Source organism: Octopus sinensis, linkage group LG4, assembly GCF_006345805.1.
Source record: "Octopus sinensis linkage group LG4, ASM634580v1, whole genome shotgun sequence".
NCBI lineage: Eukaryota > Metazoa > Mollusca > Cephalopoda > Octopoda > Octopodidae > Octopus > Octopus sinensis.
In genome coordinates this window covers 79,009,245-79,024,251 of record NC_043000.1, presented here as the reverse complement: position 1 = coordinate 79,024,251, position 15,007 = coordinate 79,009,245, and the positions used below count along the sequence as shown (strand labels likewise).

General features: G+C 36.1%; 1 protein-coding gene across 1 annotated transcript in view; it reads left to right on the top strand.

Moving 5' to 3' along the window:
• LOC118763183 (kielin/chordin-like protein) overlaps positions 1-15,007 on the top strand; it is a 42,488-nt gene that overhangs the window by 27,442 nt on the left and 39 nt on the right. The window contains exons 3-4 of the mRNA XM_036502637.1: positions 13,434-14,244; positions 14,467-15,007. The exon at positions 14,467-15,007 is cut by the window's right edge and continues 39 nt beyond it. Of these exons, the coding sequence (XP_036358530.1) occupies positions 13,434-14,244; positions 14,467-14,743 (1,088 nt within the window). The 3' untranslated portion in view covers positions 14,744-15,007. The remainder of the gene's footprint in view (positions 1-13,433; positions 14,245-14,466) is intronic.

Sequence of the window (15,007 nt, the reverse complement as noted above, 5' to 3'; positions counted from 1 at the left end):
ACTAATGAAGACAAAGAAGTAAATGATTAACAATTTCGGAGATACTGGTCTCCAGCATAGACATCTAATGGATATTAAAGAAATGTTAGGTATATTGAATATATGTTAGGTACTGAGGAAATGTTAGAAAGGAAGGAATTCTAAACTAGCAGCATATATATTGGAATAATTTCTGAATCTGTTTCTGTGCAGTCACGCAGTCTAAACAAAAAAAGAAACGATTACCTACAAACTGACAGGGGATAGTGTAGAGCTTGAAACCTGAGAATATGGTACAAATCATGATGGCAATACAAAAAATATATCCTAGAATTCTGTTTCAGAAGATGGTTTTAGGCAGAATTATTGTTGATATAAAAGTGTTCAGTTAAAAATCTGTCCAACAAAAACAACATTCCTTAAAAATGAAACTGTTGTCTTTGAATTACTTGTGAAAAGACATTTGTACCTAAACTAAATTATTCTCTTCGAGTTGGGCGTGAGTTTTTAATGTCCGCAGTGTTTGAAAAAATGTTCTCAGGAGTTGTATGAAAACTGGAAGAGAGTCATTTGTCTTTCACTGTATAAGTATATTGTATACTTCAATAATTAATTTATAACCGCTTAACTGTCTGTGAACACATTAAGTAACACGTGAGTTTAACATCATTTAATATTGAATGCATTTGTAAAACATGACAAGGGAAAAGATCCACCCATTTTTAAATAGATTACCTTGGGTGGTGGATAGATGTGTTATTTTTATATATTGAATTGATTTGAATATTCAGCAAAATAATTTGTTGTTTTTCTTTTCTTCATGCAATTGATCACGTTTATTAAGCACTAGCATTATGTCCCGTCGTTGCCGGGTCATAGTGCTAGTGCATGTACATATGTGTATATATATATGTGTACATATTACATGTACATCTATATATATACGTCCACACATAAAATACAAAATACAAAGTTATATCTTGATATCGCTTGTTATAACAATACTCAAAATATATAACAGACTGGAATTGTAGGCCCGTCTCTTGCAATTTCGATCAATTGTATCTTGTCCCCTCTCTTGTATAGAAGTGTGGCGACAATCCAGCCTACCTTAACTTCTGGGGGATGGGGCATTTAAAATTTTTATCCTGCACGTCCTACGTCCCAGATATAAAGGTAAAAATAAAATATTTCCACTTTGCAAGTTCGAGTCGAGTATTCCCTTGCACGCTCCGTTGCCTCGAACCTTGCTTCTATTGTGGCGAATTTACCGCCTCTGCTTAGATATCTTTCATAGTCGCACCAAGACACTTTCGATGGTGCTTTCCTCCAGGTGTTCAAATCTTTTTTCTCTACATTGTATACTTTATAGACAACAGTCTTTTCTTTAATTTAATTTTTTATTATCCATCTGGACTATTCCATTTCTGCACGCTAATTTTATTTTTAATTTATTCCCATTCATGTGAAACCACTTATTCAAGTTCAAGTCATTGATGCAATTTTATACCAATTGCTATTTTTACTTTTGTTATGTTACGATTATATTATACATTAGTTTGATTTTAATTATTACTTACTACATATAATTCAATTGTTATTATTATTTTTATTGTTAAAGTGAAAGTATCTGACATAAAATAGAGAAATGTTTTTGTTTCACTTTTAACACGTAATACTGAAATAGTGGAGAAGATATGATATTGCTATGGGCTCGACCTAGGCAAGAAGTTAAAAAAATGTTTTGGCGATTTCACTCCCCGGACCCTAAGTAAGGCATGTGTAAAATTTGAATGAAATGGGTTCTGCACTTCTTAAGTTTTAGGGAAACACACAGACAGACAGACACACATTCTCAGTTTTATATATATAGAGATTATATAAAGAGTTTTTCTGAGACGTTTGTCAAACTTGTCCTTGTTTCGGAAAACAACTGTCACCAAACTCCCGCAGGCTGAAAGAAACTGGCCGTCATGCTGTACCAATTGTTACTAGTAATAATAGCTCTTTCATGTGTGAACAGCTACAACTGTAAGTAAATTATACTGCTCTACATTGTTCATTTCTGGTACTTTCTAGGTAGTTATTTTGTTAAATTTATCAACGGTTGGGTTAATGCAATTTACTTAAAATCACTAACACTATACCTTTCTATCTCTCTACCTCTCTCTCTCTCTCTCTCTCTCTATCAATCTATCTATCTATCTTTCTATTTATCTATCTATCTATCTTTGTATGTATGTATGTATGTATGTATGTATGTATATATATATATATATATATATATATATGGCTTGTGTTAGTAATACCAGCGATTATAATTATTTTTATTTTATCGCAATTTGATTTGTTTATATATATATATATATTAGTTATATATTAGTTATATATTAGTTATATGTTAGTAATACCAGCGATTATAATTATTTTTATTTTATCGCAATTTGATTTGTTTATATATATATATATATATATATATATATATATATATATATATATATATATATATATAACAATAAACGTCGCACTTTTCAAGCCTAGCCAGGCTGATGGGCCAGGCTTCCCGGTTTCTGTGGCGAACGTGTTCCCCCAGCTGGACGGGACGCCAGTCTATGGTAGAGTTACTCATGAAACAGGAAGAGAGAGTGAGTTGTAGCGAAAGAGTACAACAGGGGTCGCCACCACTCCCTGCCGGAGCCTCGTGGAGCTTATAGGTGTTTAAGCTCAATAAACACACACAACGCCCGGTCTGGGATTCGAAACCGCGATCCTCCGACCGTGAATCCGCTGCCCTAACCGCTGGGACATTGCACCTCACACACACACACACACATATATACACACACATACACACACACATACACTCACACACAAACATATATATATATATATATATAAATATATATATATATATATATATATATATATATATATATATATATATATATATATATATATATATATATATATATATATATATATATATATATATATATATATATATATATATATATATATATATATATATATATATATATATATATATATATATATATATATATATATATATATATATATATAACGTGGAACTACGTCGGTTACGACGTCGAGGGTTCCAGTTGATCCGAGTAACATAACAGCCTGCTCGTGAAATTAACATGCAAGTGGCTGAGCACTTCACAGACGCATGTGGCCTTAAGGTAGTTCTCGGAGAGATTCAGCGTGACACAGAATGTAACAAGGTTGACCCATTGAAATACAGGTAAAACAGAAACAGGAAGGAAGAGTGTGAGAAAGTTGTGGTGAAAGAGTACAGCAGGGTTCGTTAACTCGCCTCCTGTCGGAACGTCGTGGAGTTTTGGATGTTTTCCTCAACAAACACTCACAACGACTGGAATCGAGTCCGCTGTCATAACCTCTGGGCCATTGCACCTCTACGCACGCACCCCACCCCCACCCCACGCACACACAAACACGCATATATATACAAAGGGGTTTGTATGATTGTGTATAGAAGAATAGATTACTCAAAGGAATTCCAACTATGTCTATGTTTTATTTATATTCTTTTAATATTGCTGCGGAACGGACTGGATCGCCCGTCGTCGCCCGCCCCGAACGGCACACAAGTTCCGCCACGGAGCCCAGAGAGGAGGAGAGGAGGTACAACAACTACCTCAGCACCACAGAGATACAGAGGCACAACCCGAGATACAACCCAAAGAGGCAAGGCAACAACTGGCAACACTGGCTTATATTCAAACAACAGTTTATACGACAATTACAATCGTTACAACATCAAAGCATTTAAGGCAAACAACAAATCAATACATCATACGGTATACCACAGATCAAAGCATTTAACAACATGCATGTAACAATATAACAGTGTTCAGTAACAACACAACAAGTCCAGATCAAATAATGTTCACGATACGTCACAGTCCAATCAGAACACTTCGATACATTATACAATGTTCGTATCACAACAATTCACGTTACAATTCAACAAGTCCTTTACTCAATTCACAATGTTCTTTATCGACTACATCGACAGAGTCCTTCTTTTTCTCTCTTCTTTCTCTTCTTTTCTTTTACATCGTGACACGTATCAATACACAATCACATACCTTAATTCCTAACTGAATCGCCTGTGTCCCATTCTGCACCTCATCTCTCCGTACCGCTAATTCCCCTGTACATATTCCCTTCTGTGCCGCCAAGCTTTCTCGCATCCACTTGCTCCTAAGAATTCCAACGCTTGCTCCTTAAATCCAAGGTCCGTCTGTGTTCCTCGACGACCGCTCACCGACCGCCAGATCCGTCTGTGTTCCTCGACGACCGCTCAACGACTGCCCTTCTTGACGACCAGCTACCAACTACCCAGATCCGTCCTTCCTGACGACCAACTGCGAACTCCCCCAACCACACTTCCTTGTCCTGCCTTTCTTCCACTCCCTTCATCTCCCTCTGTCTATATCGCTCTTACCCTTTCTAACTGCCCTGGTCCCTATACCCTATCTATATCGCCTGCTGTCTCTTAGCCTTTCTATTTGCTATCTGATTCCTTACTCTATCTATATCACCTGCTGTCTCTTAGCCTCTCCATCCGTCCCCTACTGCTTATACTCTATCTCTATCTGTTCTTAGATTCCCTTAATCTGTCTTCCTCTTTCACTTCTTCAAGGGGTGCTCAGAATGACCTCCAATCGACCGCACAAGGTCAGAAAGGTCTCATTAATCTCCCACTAGACAAAGGACCCGTCACTTTTCACCAGACATACTGGAACCATTATTCCTATGTGGGTCACCAGAAACACTACACTAATTAAACCCGAAATGCACTTAGCCAACCGTAACAATATTAATATAGGATATAGAATATATAGTAAGAAAGAAATGAAATGAAGTATTGATTGTCTGATTAAGCAAATGAAATATTGATTAGTAAATATTAATAGAGAATAGCAATATAATATTTAAAATATAGCACTGGCAAACCGGAGGTAGAGTAATATGCTTTAGTATTATTAAAGCTGCAAAAACAGCAGAAAAACCTGCTATTCAGAGTTTCACGTTCTCGCTCGTCTGACGGTTTAGACTGAGGATCTAATATTCTCAAATTCTCAAAGTAAACTATGCGACGAACGTGAGCATGAATCAGTTGAGTAGTACATTTGTATATTTGTGATATTTTTCTGACGTTTTGTAATTTTAATAATAATAATAATAATAATAATAATAATTGGAACATCTACAATACCTCGTGAGTATTTGAAATTCTCTTCAAAGTGGGTTAAGAAATTTACAAATTTACATATCTGCAGCTCTCAAACATACATCCGATCGGCTTTAAAAACTTTAATACCCACAACTGCCTCTGTAAGCACCCTTTTTTTTCTTCTCTCTAAAAACATCACGCTTTTCTTTTGTGGACTTGCAAAACCCTAAAACTTTCTATGAAAATCTGACTTTTCTTTGCTTCCTCCCAGAATATTCAAATATAAATGTAAACATATACTCTTTATTGCAAAAACACACCTGTTCTTCTAACTGAACATACAAACATCTCTAGAGGGGTCAACTTCAACCTCCACAATATTACCTTGCACGAAACATACAGACACTTTTTATTGCAATAACACAAACGCACATGGAAAAAATAATGATGCTAAGATTCTCTCTGGTCGAACACAGCTTTTCTATTCACAAATAATACAGAACAACCCTTCAAAATAAGCACGAAATATACAAACACTTTTTATTGCAATAACACAAACGCACATGGAAAAAATAATGATGCTAAGATTCTCTCTGGTCGAACACAGCTTCTCTATTCACAAATAATACAGAACAGCCCTTCAAAATAAGTTAAGAAAATTTACAAATTTACATATCTACAGTTTTCAATCATACATTCGACGAGCTTTAAAAACTTTGATACCCACAATTGCCTCTGTAAACATCCTTTTTTTTTCTTCTTTCTAAAAACATCACGCTTTTCTTTTTGTGGACTTACAAAACCCTAAAACTTTCTATGAAAATCTGACTTTTCTTCGCTTCCTCCCTGAATATTCAAATATAAATGTAAACATATACTTTTTATTGTAAAAACACACCTGTTCTTCTAACTGGGCATACAAACATCTCTAGAAAAGTCAACATCAACCTCCACAATATTACCTTACAGGAAATATACAAACACTTTTTATTGCAATAACACAAACGCACATGGAAAAAAAAAGATGATGCTAAGATTTTCTCTGGTCGAACACAACTTCTCTATTCACAAACAATACAGAACAGCCCTTCCTTAATTTTTCTTAAGCCTAATAGTAGTAAACATCTGAACTTTTTTTGACCGATAGGACCCCACCAAAAAAAAAAAAAAAAAAAATCACTGATGGTGATGGTGATGATGGTGATGATGATAATAATGATAGTAATAGTGGTGCTGATAATCTATCTATCTATCTACACACACACACACATACACTCAAAGGGTTCAACCAACACAAAGAAAGTATTATTTGACAGGCAAGAACTCTGGTGTTGAAGACAGTCAGCCAGCCAACCACCAAGCCAGCCAACGAGACAGACAGACACTACTGTGATGGTGATAATAAAAAAAAATAACAATAATAAGATACTGCTGTGACTACACATAAAACAATATCATTGATGATGATGGTGGTGATGGTGATGGTGATGATGATAATGATGATGGCAATGGTGGTCATAATGATGATAGTGATGGTAATGGTGATGATAATAACAATAATAAGCCGACTACGGCTGCTATAATAGTACGATTATAATTGTAACGGCAATGATGGCCGTCTCCCCACGAGCCAATCAAAGCTAAAAAATGATAACATTATCGTAGCACCAAAATGTTTTTGGAAACTAAAAGGAAAACTAAATCAATAAACCAAATCGCTTGTCCTATGGTTAATCTGGAAGCGCGTCCCCCAGGGAAGAGCCAGCCTGGGATCGAAAAGTCATCAACTGGCACAAACTCTTCTCCGAATATGGACATGGATGGTCACTTGAACGGGAAATCCCCCAACTCGAGCCCTCCAAGTTCACCACCACAACCACCACAGAAAGAAAAATGTAAGCGGAACAAATGGACCCGAGAAGAGTATAAAGAAGTAATATACGCTTATTACTATGCATTAGGTAGGCCATCTCAAGAGAGACACACCGCAAACTCTTACAGTATATGGAGAACACGGAATCAAGACAGTAGGCCTTATTTGGACGAGAACAAATTAGCAAATGTGAGGAGGGATATCCTTAGAAATAACAGACTCACAGACAGTGAAATAAGCGCGATCAAGCACGCAACGGAAAATGACATAAATATAAGTCACAAAGGAAATGAAGAATCAGATGAACAGTATAGCCCGCCACGAGGCTTAATTGAAAGACTGCCATCTGACCAAAGTACGCAAAGGCCTGAAGATACAAGAAATTCTATTGTACCTGTTAAAGATAGCCAGGAAAACGAAAAAACAACAGTAACTGAAGATCTCGCATTTGCTGAAGAACACAGAGAGTCTATGGCAGAAATGAGGCAGAAAATCCTGAATACGCTTGAAGTTGTAAGACATACAAGTATGAATGATAGAGAACCGCTTCATAAACTCTCAAATACAAACCAAAATAAAAAACAAATCCAAATTGGCAACTATGTAACAAATGAAATAATACGAGAATTAAAACCTGATTTTACTGAGTTAAATGAAATTATTTACGCTTCTGCTAGGGCAATTGAAACCAGCTGTATGCCCCCGAAAAAACAAAGAAAACAAAACCTGGGAAGAAATCAAACCTGGAGAAGTAAACTTGAAAAAGAGATTGAATTTATGAGAGGGGAAATATCAATATTAAATGAACTAATATGTGGAAATGATGTAAGATCCAGAACAGGAAGAAAGATGAAGAGAAAATTTGGATCCTCACCAAGAGAAGAACTGATATCAATAAAAGAAACGCTGAAACAAAAAGTCCAAGCAAAAGCCCAAAGAATACGAAGATTTGAGAAGAGAAACAAGTTTTACAAGCAAAATAAGCTGTTCACATCCAATGCCAAAAAATTCTACAGAGAAATAGGGAAGGAGAAAGTAACCGTTAAAGACCCCCCTCCCATGGAAGAAGTTCAAAACTTTTGGAAAAGGATTTGGAGTGACAAGAAGACGTACAACATAAATGCAGACTGGATTATACAAACTGAAGGATCCTACCAAAATTTACAACAAGCATGGGAAGACATCACAATAGCAGACCTAAGAAAGGCACTCACGAAGGCCCATAATTGGAAATCCCCCGGTAAAGATAGGGTGCCGAATTTCTGGCTCGCATCGCTCCCATGCGCACACGGTAAGCTAGTTCAGCTGCTCAATGGAATTATGAGAGACCCAAAGAAAACACCTGAATGGTTAGCAAGTGGCATTACTTACCTACTCCCAAAGAATAACGAAACCAACCTTCCAAAAAAATATCGGCCTATAACCTGTCTATCCACCACGTATAAAATCCTAACATCTATCCTGGCGGAGAAAACATATGCATTCATGGAGAAGAACGATATTTTCCCCATTGAACAAAAAGGGTGCCGCCGAGGCTCTTACGGATGTAAAGATCAACTGCTAATCAATCGTATGATCCTTGAGAACTGTCACAACAAGCGCAGAAATCTCAGCACCGCATGGATTGACTATAAAAAGGCCTTCGACAGTATACCGCATCCATGGATCTTGAGAGCGCTGGACATCTTCAAAATTTCCCCTGTGATTTCAAACTTCCTGAAGCACAATATGTCGTTGTGGAATACGAATCTCCAATTATACCACTCTAATGGAGTACTTACCTCAGAAAATATAAACATCAACTGCGGAATTTTTCAAGGTGACTCACTTTCACCTTTAATATTCTGCATAGCCCTAATACCTCTTACAAGTGAATTAAACAGAACAGGGTATGGGTATAAAATTGCCAATAAAAAAATAAGCCATCTATTTTATATGGATGACTTAAAACTTTATGGTAAAGACAATAATGAACTTGAAGGCCTATTGCGCACCGTGAAAGCATTCAGCGATGACATCGGGATGGAGTTTGGACTTGAAAAGTGTACCAAGGCCACTTTCCAGAAAGGGAAAGTGAAGACCACAAATTCAGTCGTGTTAGATGTTGACACAGTCATAAGAGAGCTTGAGCAAGAACAAACATACAAATATTTAGGGATAAATGAAGGCTCTGGCATTCAGCATGCAAGCATGAAAGAGAAAATCAGGAAGGAATGTTACAGGAGAGTTCGTGCAGTCCTGAAATCTGAACTAAATGCACGTAACAAGGTGTTAGCTATAAATTCCTTAGCAGTTCCAGTTGTTAATAATAGCTACAATGTGTTGAACTGGAATATGAGTGAAGTAAAGAATATAGATAGGAAAATACGCAAGCTGCTGAGTTGTAATAGGATGCACCACCCAAAGGCAGACGTAGATCGCCTTTACCTTCCCAGAGCCCAAGGAGGTCGAGGCCTGATCCAATTTGAACTAGCTTACAAATCAACCACAATTGGACTGGCCAAATATCTCGAAATATCGAATGACTAGATGCTAAAGCTTGTGGAAAATCACGAGAGACGAAAGAAGCTTCATTCTATCATAAAGGAAAGCAAAAAATTTGCTATTGATCTCGTGCAGGATACCCAAACTGAACAACTCGAGGGAAGTACGGCAACTATTGTTGCAAAGAAGGTGAAAATGATGGCAATGAAAAAAGCGCACGAGCAATTGGCTGATAGGTGGGAGGAGAAACCTCTGCACGGCAAATATGTGACCCGCAGCAAACAAGCTGATGTTGACCAGAAGCAAACCCATCAGTGGCTACGGAGCTCAGGGCTAAAAGCAGAGAGCAAAGGTTTCATCCTGGCTGCTCAAGATCAAAGCCTATTAACTCGGAACTACCAGGCCAATGTGATGAAAAATGGAGCAGACCCAAAATGCCGATTCTGCAACGACATGATTGAAACAGTGGACCACCTAATCTCTGGATGTAAAGTCTTAGCACCAGTGGAGTATAAATTAAGACATGACAGAGTTGGCCAATATCTACACTGGCTAATAAGTCGGCATTACAATATCAAAACTGCCGACAAGTGGTATAATCACCACCCTGAGGCTGTAACTGAAGGAGAAAATGTAACCATTCTGTGGGACTTTCCAGTACATACAGACCGAACCATCAAGGCCAATAAACCAGATATTGTTGTGAAAGACCAAAACAATAAAGTTTGCTTATTGATCGACATGAGCATCCCCTGTGATCATAATATCTCAGCGAAAGAGTTTGACAAGCTCAAAATATAAAGACCTACTCATTGAAATTGAGAAAATGTGGCATCTCAAGGCGGTTACAATACCAGTGATCGTAGGAGCACTAGGAATGATCAAGAAGGGAACCGAAAATTATATGAGAATGATCCCTGGCTTACCATCCCTGCAAGAAGTGCAAAAGATTGTCTTAACTGGTACATCACACGTATTGAGAAGAGCATTGTCGATGTGAGAACTGTTGCTGCTCATGTATTTTAATTTAACTTTAGAAAAAAAAAAAAAAATGAACGAACTACTGAGTTTGGTTTAATGGCCTACCAATGTATACTATGAGTTTCTTTGCCCTAGGAGTCGGGAAGACACTCGGCAAGAAATGATAGCAAATTTGAAAGAAGAAAAAAAAGTAATAATAATAATAATGATGATGATGATGATGATAATAATGAAAATAATAATAATAATTGTATATATGTGTGTGTCCTTGTGTGTTACGTTTATCAGGGTGGTGTGTGCGTGTGTGGGTGCATTCGTGTACGTACTGTGCATGTCTATACCGGGTATGAATTGTGTCTGTGTATGTGGGTGTGGTTCATGTATTTATCGGGTGTGTGTGCATGTGAGTGTCTATGTACATGTGTTATTTTTCTATGCGGTGCGTGCGTCTACGAGCTGGTGTATGTGTGTATGTGTGTACCTGTGAGTTTTTGTTGTTATTTTTGGAATTGTATTGCGTGTGTATATGTGTGTGCTTCTTCTTTGTGTCTGTGTGTTTTTACTGGGGAATGGGCATATTGTGATCATTCCTCTAAAGTCCATATAAATAATTATCATTTCTAAAGAACATTTGACAAAGCAATACACGCTTTATCCCATCAAATAAAATAAATGCACCCATTTAAAGCCTAGCCAGGCTCATGGGCCCGGCTTCCCGGTTTCTATGGCGTATGTGTTACCCAGCTGGACGGGACGCCAGTCCACCGAAGCGTTACTCATTTTTGTCAGCTGAGTTGACTGGATGCAACGCGAAATGAAATGTTTTGCTTAAGAACTCAACGCGTCGCCCGGTCCAGCAATCGAAACCACAATCTAACGACCATGTTATGATTTCTTATGAAATATAAACAATTATGAACTATTTTGCCTATTTTGAACACTTTTACGTAATCTGTTTGAACAGAAAGCCTCTCTTAACATTTTCTCATCTTCGTCAAATATTCTATTTCTTAACATTTTCTTATAATTGTCAAAGACACTACCACTGTATTTTAATACATTTATGTTAACTAAATTTGAACTCCACAAAGGTTATACGAAGCCTTTTGATAAGCTTTCTTTTTTAAAAATGTGAAACCGGTCAATAAACATCTTTAAAGACCTCTGCATTTTCAAATTCTCTACCCTATATATACATACATATACACACACACACACATATATATATATATATATATATATATATATATATATATATATATATGTATATATATATATATATATATATATATATATATATATATATAAATATATATATGTATATATATAAATTATTAGAGAGTTAACCACTATGTGGATAACTCTAGTGCTAAAAATAGCCCCGATAGTATAGCCACAGAAAAAAGATGTTCCCAACTAGAAGTAACATACATTTAACGGAAGGAAAGTGAAATATAACGAATAAATAGATTGGTCCTGAACAAATTGTTTCATTACTAATGTAATATGTAGTTTTACTTACATACACATCTATAAATCATCAGCAGAGGTTTGTCTTAAATACAATTAATTAGATCGACCCGAGCATCAAAAACACGAGCGGTTTAACGAATTGCATTTTTAGTTAGGCCTCAAATTCCACGCCAAAAGCATGCCAAGACTCCATTGGAAACGTATGCCGCATCAAATAAAATATTTACTGCCGCATAGTTAAATTTATAAATTTATAAATGAGGGTGAAAAATTGATATTAATTTAATAATACCATTAATTTAACACCGAGTGGCTTAGCACAAAAAACTACGGAGAAAATACAAATTTATACATAAATTATTAGAGAGTTAACCCATATGTGGATAACTCTAGTGCTAAAAATAGCCCCGATAGTATAGCCACAGAAAAAAGATGTTTCCAACTAGAAGTAACATACATTTAACGGAAGGAAAGTGAAATATAACGAATAAATAGATTGACCCCGAACAAATTGTTTCATTACTAATGTAATATGTAGTTTTAAGCCACTCGGTGTTAAATTAATGGTATTATTAAATTAATATCAATTTCACCCTCATTTATAAATATATGTATATATATATATGTATATATATATATATGTATATATATATATATATATATATACATACATATTTATATAAGTACATACATATGTGTCAGTGTGTATGTATGTATGTATGTATGTATATATGTATGTATAAATGTGTGTGTATATATATATATATATATATATATAATTTATAAAATTAATTAAGGGTAGAAATCAATATTTATCAATTAAAACCAGTGGTCTAGCATATTAAAAAAAGAATCCGAAGATTAAATATTTATATATACCAATTAAGGACTGAGCACGAAAAAGTGGACAGTCAACATGCTAGATATAGACGTCAAATCCCCATTCTCCACAAAAGATTATGTTCTCAGATCAAACTCAAGTTTGATCTGAGAACATAATCTTTTGTGGAGAATGGGGATTTGACGTCTATATCTAGCATGTTGACTGTCCCCTTTTTCGTGCTCAGTCCTTAATTGGTATATATATATATATATATATATATATATATATATATGTTTATATACCTGTACCTGCATATTCAAGTACATCCATGGATATACATATGTTGTATGTATGTATGTATTTATTTATTCATGTCTATATATATGTCTGTGTGAGTGTGTGTTTTGTGTGTATGTTTGTATGTATGTGAAGATTTATTTTGGAATATACATATTCATTTTCAGGAGATAAATCTTCTGTGGTTAATTGAAATAATTATCAGTTGATGTTTTCCTTTACAGACGAATGTACACATAATGAAAGGAAGTATAGAGGAATATTTAAGATCGACTGCAACACTTGTGTATGTAATGAATAAGGCAAAGCAGTCTGTACAAATTTGCGTTGTGATTACGGGCAGGAATCTACTTGTATCTATCAAGGTAGACGTTACAGAGTAGGAGAGACATTCCAGCAATCCTGTAATACATGTGAATGCAAACACGGTGGTCAGGTACAATGTAGCAACAAAGACTGCACGAAACGATGTACTTACAACGGAAAGGTATACCAAGAGGGTGAAAAATTCCAAGACAAATGTAATAGATGTAAATGTCTTTCTTCTGGCTATATTCAGTGTACTAATAACGTGTGTCACTGCCAGTATAATGGTAAAGACTACGACGTTGGAGTGAGTTTCAATGATGGTTGTAAGACTTGCACCTGTCAAACTACAGGAACAGTGCAGTGTAACAGTGATAGATGTGGCTGTTATTACAAAAATTCACAATATCAAGAGGGTCAAACTTTCATTGACGCTTGCAACACTTGCCGTTGTATAAACGGACAAGTAGATTGTACAACAAGAGTCTGTCAATGTACTTACCAAGGACGGACCTATAATATTGGCCAAAGATTTGGTGAATGTGATGAATGTCAATGTTTGTTTAGTGGTACAGTCCAGTGTTCAAACAAGCGATGCAAATGCATTTATAACGGAAATACCTACCGAATTGGAGAAACATTTCCAAACGGCTGCAATACATGCACATGTAAAATCGATGGTAGTGTAGACTACACTACAAATCCATGTACCTGTACATACAAACACAGGGTTTATAATATGGGACAGACATTCACTGATGACTGCAATAATTGTACATGTCAACATAACGGTCAAGTTGCGTGCACATATAGAATGTGCAAATGTAGTTATAACAACCAGATTTATAATATAGGTCAAACATTTAGAAAGGGATGTATTACGTGCACATCCCAAGCCGATGGTACCGTAGACTGCATTACAAATCCATGTACCTGTACTTACAATCATAAAGTTTATAATATCGGACAGGCATTCACTGATGACTGTAACACTTGTACATGTCAGCATAACGGACAAGTAGACTGCACATATAAAACGTGTCGATGTACACGGAAAGGACGGTTTTATAAAATTGGTCAGAGATTTCACGAAGATTGTAACCAATGCCAATGTTTATCAACTGGATATGTTCAATGTACAACCAAAGTTTGCAAATGTACTTACAACAACCAGCTTTATAATGTAGGTCAAACATTTAGACAAGGTTATAATACATGTACGTGTGAAGTGAACGGTAGAGTCAGCTGTACTAATAACCCGCGTAATTGCTTTTACAATGGAAACTCATACGGAATAGGGGATTAATTTAGAAAGGATTGTAACACGTGCACATGCAAAGCCGATAGTACTGTAGACTGCACTACAAATCTATGTACCTGCAATTACAACGGCAAGCATTACGACATTGGTTCTATATGGTATAATGATTGCAACAAATGTCAGTGCACTTCTGAGGGAAGGGTGGTTTGTGAGCAGAAAACATGCACGAAACCCTGTATACACAAAGGAAAAACCTATTCTGCTGGCGAAACATTTAAAGATGACTGCAACACCTGTACATGCGGACAG